A 7982-nucleotide genomic window follows, 5' to 3' on the forward strand; every position below is an offset into this window, starting at 1 on the left:
ATAATTGTAAATAATTGATTGAAGTTTGTTTTAAAAAATATGTTTCATAATTCCAATAACCTTTCCTCATTTTCACCATCTACATAACCATGGTTATTAAAACCAAGTGTTTCCAAAGATTCACAAAATTTTAAACATGATAAAATACTTATTATGCTTACTTTTTCGAATGATTTATTTAATAAATTTGTAAATAAAAATATTCTTACAAAATTATCATTCATTCCTTTAGAATCTGAATATAGACAAAAATGTTCAATATTTTTGATGGATTTATTTTCATTCAATTCATTTCTTACAATATACATTATAGTTTCAAAATTGATTTTCGATTCATAGTCTGAGTCACTAATTATATCATTTGAAATTAATTTAAAAAAGTTGGGTTTTATTGTATCTATTATGCGTTCGATATTTAAAATCAAAACACCATGATAATATCTAAAATTTTGATGATCTGAGGGTAAATCTGTGAGAGATTTAAACATTTTTTCAAAATCATGAGCTTCTACGCCATTAAATAACAAAGTCAAATTTTGAAGTGAATTTGCTATTTGATCTATGAAAAATTTTACTTTATCTATTTGTTCATTGTCTAACATTAAAGAACTGTAGATAAAGTGTTTTTTCATTAAATTCATTAAAACGGTTTTAAAAACGTTTAAGACTTTTCGTTGATAAACTCCAATTCGTTTTATCCATAAATCAAACATAAAATAATTCTTTGCTTGTTTGTATGCTTCGTGTAAGTCATTATAAATAGCATCAAACGTATCTTTACTTTGTTCACCGAAATCCATTATAACAATTCTCAATAATTCTTTGTTTTCAATTATGTCGCACATATAAATACTTCTGAGTGAGAATGCACTTTCATCTTTGTCCCCAATTACCAATACATTTTTGTTGATTTCTCTTCTTCGATTCATAACATCTATAAGATTCGTGAGAGTTGAATATTGTTCCGAAATATCTGAAGGAGTATCTTTTACGTCATACTTATTATTATATCTACATACATTTAAAGAAAAAAATATTAAGAATGAGCGAAGGATTTGGTGAGCATTTACAATATTATATGGACATTGATGTATTTCATTACCAAATAATCGAATATAAGAAATATAAAAATGCATTGCCCAAAAACCGTCAAATATTTTTTTGTGAATGTATTTAATCAAAATAACTAAAATATGTTTTGTAATTGATTCGTTTAAAATAATTCTGTTTATATCATATGTTTGTCCAGACGGAATATTAATGAAAAAATAAATAAGATTCAAATATTGAAGAAGATTGAATGTATTACCACAAACGAGATCCAACTCTATAAAGTGAATTTTTGTTTTTATTGAATCAGTAATACTTCTTAATACTGTATCTCCTGGGCAGATTTTGTTTTTGAAATCTTCCATTGACAAATCGCATAGATCCTCATAGCTAGGATACTCGAAACCAGTGTCTAACTTTAAAGCTCTTTCTAATGATTTATCTTTTGTCTTCCAGAATTTTATGCCATAACATATTTTTAGCTTCACAATACATAACAAAAATAATATCGCAGTAAATGTCTTTAAAATCATTTTCAATTGACAATATATAAATTATTTTATTATGTGATAATTTAACAAGCTATAATAAGATATTTTTTTAAAACTCTTTATAAGTCTTTTAACTATAGATATTTATTTTAATAGTACTTTTATATTCAAAAATAGATAGCATAAATCATTTGCCATAAAACTAATTAAATAATGTAATTGATTAAACAACATATTGAGCTCTAATATTGCATGTGAGTTGTTAATTTAAGAATTTAATATATTTTTATAATATGTTATTAATGCTTATTTATATCATACAATTTTTGTACATATTTTTTTGTAACTATAGATGTACTACATCACGATGTCATTTTTTATAGAGTTATGCTGGTTTATTTTACATGATAAACTATTTTATCATTATATTATTTAATTAACTTATTTTATGTATTCTTTATGCCCAATTGGCTGTCTATAGTCTACCAACATATTATACAGAGTGATTATTTAATATTAGCCAATCAATTTAACTTAAAACAATAATTATATGAAGAAAATCCATTATGGTGTTTTTAATTTTATATATTTTTCGATTTATTTATTATAAAGTATGTTTGTTAAATCATCCATTTATGCCTTAAAAGGGTGTCAAATTTAATTTTTCAAATTAAATATATATATAGCTTATAAAATAACAAACCAACACAGTTGGGTCGTGGCAAAGTGGGGTAGTGGTATAGTTGAGTCCAGTATAGATGATAGCTGACAGTGATTAAAATCATTATCATAAAAAACGTTTCGGTGCAAATCTATAGATAGTCTTTAATTTTAAGGAATTGGTTAATTATTCTAAAAGCAAATTTAACTGCTATTTCAATCATTATTCCTAATTATTTGTTGATTTATAAGTATAATTTGTGAATAAATATCTATTAAAGCAATTCAACGTAATATGAAATCGATATTTAATAATTTAGTATTGGAATTTTTTTGGAGTATTTATAAAAAATTATAAAGTAGTTATACTTATTGCACACGTGTATAACAATTGAAGGGCTTGACAAAGACTTTTTAGATAATAATTTGACGTTAAATATGAATAAATAGTCTGCCATAAATTTTCACCAGAGAAAAAGATATAGTTTTATTATTTAAACTGCTAAATTCAAATCAGCAATTATATGTTTTTCATCACAAATAATTTTTGATATTATTACTAATTAGTTAAAAACTATAGGATATAACTATAAAAAAATAGTTATGAATATTTGAATTGTGCCATTATTTAAACATTTTAATATATTCATAACGATATTGTCTATTCGAGTTTTAAAATTAAATTTATCACCACGAAATTATTGTCATTACGCAACGACATCGTTCAAATAAAATAAAATAAATAAAACAGGACAGCTCCGTGACGGCGAATAAAAAAAGCGGTTTCTTTTTCTATGAAAAACATGTATACGTGTAATTTTTTTAAAAGCTAACGGGTAGCCGATCCGTTTTTATCGTTTTCAATAAAAAAACAAATTTTTATATCGGTCGATGTAAATTTTCTATAAAATATACCAAATTTTCTTATAGATTGACAAATATATAAAATATATATACAAAATATAAGACGAATAAATAAATATATTGCGTATTAAATAACGTTTACTAAACACAAAAAATTAATGAGTATTTTTACGGTAGTATGCTTTCTTTGCGGTTTTAAACGAATATATATTGAGAAAAAAAACAGTGTTTTAAAAGCACGCGTACTCGTGTACCGGGTAAATAGTACAGCTCTCGTACCGACCGAATCGATGACTTAAGTGCACCCGGCGACTAGATGATAAAACAATAATGATAAAACAATCGTCGTCGTCGTCGTCGTAGTTTGTGATTAAAGTCAAAAAAAAACTCGGGAGATTATCGTTTCCACCAAAATTGACCGTATCGTTTCCGCCAATCCTGAATAAGTTCGGTTTTTCTTTTGATATTCTACCTGCCTATCTACTAAAAAATTTGACATCCATTTAGTTTTATCCGCGGTTCATTAGCATATACTTCATCCATGTAACGTTTCAGTATAAAACATCGGTTTTAGGTTAGGTAGCCAGAACCGAATTGTTTGGCTTTTATTGAAACTCACGTTCAGGTCTGTATTTAAGATTTTGGCGCGGAGTATTAATATTTACGAGCACAATAAAGCAATTTTTTGTCACATCACTATCAAATGACATTGGCCTCCGAGACTTTTTGACTCTCCTTCCTAACCGTCTCTAAATACAGTCACGTCGTTTTGAATAATTACTTATTTTATCGCATAGGTACACTTTTATAAACAAAATATGGCGTTTTACCGGAAGTAAATAAATTATAATAGATAACCATCTTAAGTATGTATATATACAGAATGCAACGGATCTAACTGACAATTCATATTACTTAGGATCTACATTTTATACTTTATACTTTTTATTTTTTAAATCAATTTTTAAAATATAGAACTATATTTAAAATATGTTTTATGTTATTTTTCGCAATTACAAAAAATATTTTAAAAATTAATTTTTTTATTGAAATTCTTTTTAAGATTTTAAGATAGCCGTTTTGTAGATTAGTTTTAAGGAAAAATTTCGACCTGTGTATAAAAAACAATTTTTTTAATTTTTAATAATTATCAATACTTGCCAATTGTTTTTCGACAACTATGAAATACAAACATATCGAGACACCATTACACGATTTTATTCATTTCGATTGGCTCGACCGTTGTTAAGGCTTTCCGAGACACCCTACGGTATTGTACCGTGACATGATTAGCTCATGATTTGATACGACCAAAAATTTAAACATAAAATATTTGTGAAATATTGAAATTAAATATAGTCGTTGAATCGTATAAAACTAACAATTTACATATTCTCGAAAATATTTTCAAATGACGGTAGATCGCCAAATACTTTTTTTATTGTTTTTGTTGATATCATTAATCAACACACTGGGTACAGTAATATTATTTAAGATAACAGTTTAATGTATTTTTACTTATGTTAGTATAGTACAAGGTCAAAGGGACACATTCCTTTTACGATTATGTTGTTTTACTCAATGCAGCCTATTGTATACATGTTTACAGTTTAGTCGTAGTTTCGCCGTTGTAAATCTCTTATATTATATGTTTTGACATTTTATATTAAATACTATTTAATATAAAATAATAATTTCTAAATCTTTTAATTACATAACCTATTCCATTCAACAAATAATTTAAAATTTTATTTTTTATTATTTTATACCTATTCATTTATATTTTATTATTTGTTAATTTAAAATGTTGTCGAGGATAATATTGTTTGATTCAAAAAACACTACAATAATATGTATTAAAACATGATATTTTTCATCTCTCCAAGGTTAAAAAACATTAACTCGATTTTTTTAAATGTGAACACATATTTTGAATTTAATAGCAAATGGCATTTGAATTTTTAATTTAACTCAATTCGTTTATTACATATAAACATGTAAAGTTTAAAATTTTTCCGTCTTAATATACATGTTTTTTTTTTATAATTATTTTCTTTGCGCGCGTCTACCGTCCTATTTTCTCGGCGATACGCGTCAACGCCGCCGGATCACATTACGGAGCATTCATATACTTCTTCAATCTCTATTTTTTCTTCTTTTTTTTTTTCGTTACCTTGTTCCGCTTCTCCTTTTTCCGGCTCCATAATTACGTGCTCGCCGATGATTTTACCGTAAAAATATTGCGCCGGGTACATACAGTTCTGTTGGAAATTCGCCGGCACGTATTCTACCGATTCCTCGTCGTCCGCCAAGTTGTAGAAAAAAGTCCACGCTTTAATCGCCTCGGCGAGTCTGCCGTCGAAATGTTCATTTGGCAACACCCTCAACACTAAAATATTGAACGTTTTCACGTCGCTAAACAACAGATCGTAAACGCCGTCTTCGAATCTCAACAACAACAACAGGGTCAGAGCCGTGTCGGCGTTCGCGTACTTTGGATTCGAAAAAGTGTCGTTCAACAGTTTCTCCAGATCGGAAACGTCCGTTTTGTGCCGTTTCATGAAACCGATGACCGTCTTGGTCGGCGTACACATCATGCTTCTGATCTGGCCCGGCGTGTCCATCCCGATCGTGTACCTGCAGTAGTTGGCCAACGCGTACAGCAGTTTGTACGACCTGATTCTCGCGGCCAACAGGTATTGCCACGCGGCCACGCGGCCGCCGTTTATCGTGCCGAACACGACATTGCGGGGAACGCTGAATATCACCTCGGACCCGACGAGTTTGCCGTTGGGATGATTTTTCCAATCGAACGCGTCGGAAAAACGACAGACCGCGAGAAGAGTTACGACGATGGAACGCCACGACGACAGCGATGTCGTCGATTTCATTGCGGTTAAACGCGATTGCGTTAACCGATGTGTATTAAACGAGCGGCGGCGGTCACTCGGTCGTAGGCCGTCGGACAAAACAACTCGAACCATGTCGTGTAATTAAAAAATCCAACAATTTCGATATTTGTAATAAACGCCGCTAAAAAAACGCAAACGACAACGCGGCGGTAATGTTTGCGAACGTTTGCATTAATTTTTTAAACCGCGATAACCAAACGGTGAATGATTCACGAAGAAAATAATACATTATATTTTTCTATTGTAGCACGAGGCTCGAGCGTGTTATGTATCGAGCGCATGTTTGAACAAGAACAAATTTTGTTTTTTATTGCAATACGCGGCCACCGTACGGCGGCTAAAGATTGTTCACGACAAAAAAATAATTTTGAAATTTCGCGTCTCTTTCCAACCGGGCGAGTCAATAACATTACTCTAACTTTGTTGGTACTCGGCCCGTTCAAATAAGCCCGGCTATTGGAATTATTATATTATTACTCGGAGCAATGAATCGAAGCGATGGAATCGAAGAAACACAACGCGCGAGAATTTGCGACGGTAGAATGACGCGATCGAGTGTTTATTAATATCGAGAGAGAGAGGAGGCCGAGGGATTTCACTGGCTGACCGACTCCAGTCGGCGGCGGTAAACCGCGCGCAACACATCATCTCGCGTAGTAGGCGGCAGTCGCATATGGAATTAGATACGGAGGAAAACGTTCACGTGGTCAGCGAATATCGGCGATTTACAATGATGGTGAGCGCTGATGGTGTGAAATCGATGGAAAATGAGCGACAAACGCTAGAGGGTAGAATTGTTTCATCACGGGGTACCCGAGAAGATAATGAGATGTGCAATTCGGACGTACGATCCAGAAAATCGGTAGAGGAAGGTATCGCGGATGTGTCGCGAACGGGGCGAGTAGAAACACAAAATATTAACCCCGTCATTAGATAAATATCGGTCAAAGTCGATATCGCCCAATAATAAGAGTGAACCCGACGCGTTCGAGGAAGATTTAGTAATCCTCTATACTGTGTTATTTATATTACCGATACCTCCTGGATCATGCAGAGTTTCAATTAGAATACCGCGTACAATGTAATAGTACAACAATACTGAATACTTGTCGCGAACGCCTTCGACAAGTCCGTGTAAATGACATCCACTCGACTTTGCCGACCGAAGGAATCGTACGTGTAGGACGAGAGTGCGAGGTTACAAGTGATTGTTGAACGACGCGACCTGGACGAAATCCGTCTTGTTCATCACACGAAATATTATCAAGGATAGCATTTTATTATAACGATAGTTTCACAAATAATTTAAATAGCGCGAGGAAGCATGGTTATTGGACGGTTCGGTTGTTACCGGAGACGGGTCGCCGCCGGTTTTAAGTATCAGGAAAATGGAACCGAACTCGAGTGAGCCAGGGTAGACCCGGAATCAAAAGATTTTTGCGCATAACGTGGAGCGCAATGTTATTAAGAGCGGGGGACCAGACGATAACATCGCTTGAGACGGGGGCCGATAGTTTACAAGGGACCAAGGAAAACGGGAATTCACTAACATCGTCAATAGTAGAGTTCACTATTGACGATTTTATGTTTTGGTGGGTGAGAAGGAAGAGAAATCGGGGAGGTGTGCTGGACAATACCCGGATGAATCGAGTTTGATAATTGTCCGCCCGGACAATTGAGATAAGGGGCATGTATAGAGGAAAAATAATTAGAAAAAATATTAGCTACTCCTTGGGGGGGAGGAAGGCACTAGTGGAAACACAGTACATCGCGCGTGGGCGATGTACGAGATGAGCGGCGGGTTTTGCGTACAACGGCGACCGACGAGGGTTATTTAAAAAGAGACAATTCCGTACGGGAATCGTCATCTATGCTGAGAAATCGTGTATTGGAAACGCGAGATACGACAAAAAGCGCGGGTAGCATCGCGAACGAATAGCAGCAACATACCGTCGGGGGATAATGTGCGGTCCAAAACGAATTTTCTATTTTTTTTTTTTTTTTT

General features: G+C 32.7%; 2 protein-coding genes across 2 annotated transcripts in view; both read right to left on the bottom strand.

Moving 5' to 3' along the window:
• LOC126897392 (uncharacterized) overlaps positions 1-1661 on the bottom strand; it is a 17586-nt gene extending 15925 nt beyond the window's left edge. The window contains exon 1 of the mRNA XM_050670942.1: positions 61-1661. Within this exon, the coding sequence (XP_050526899.1) occupies positions 61-1583 (1523 nt within the window). The 5' untranslated portion in view covers positions 1584-1661. The remainder of the gene's footprint in view (positions 1-60) is intronic.
• The window catches only part of LOC126897391 (uncharacterized), a 112202-nt gene that overhangs the window by 17718 nt on the left and 86502 nt on the right, over positions 1-7982 (bottom strand). The gene's annotated exons all lie outside the window — the stretch shown is intronic.

Source organism: Daktulosphaira vitifoliae, unplaced genomic scaffold (genome assembly GCF_025091365.1).
Source record: "Daktulosphaira vitifoliae isolate Bord-2020 unplaced genomic scaffold, ASM2509136v1 Scaffold_2, whole genome shotgun sequence".
In the NCBI taxonomy this organism is placed as follows: domain Eukaryota; kingdom Metazoa; phylum Arthropoda; class Insecta; order Hemiptera; family Phylloxeridae; genus Daktulosphaira; species Daktulosphaira vitifoliae.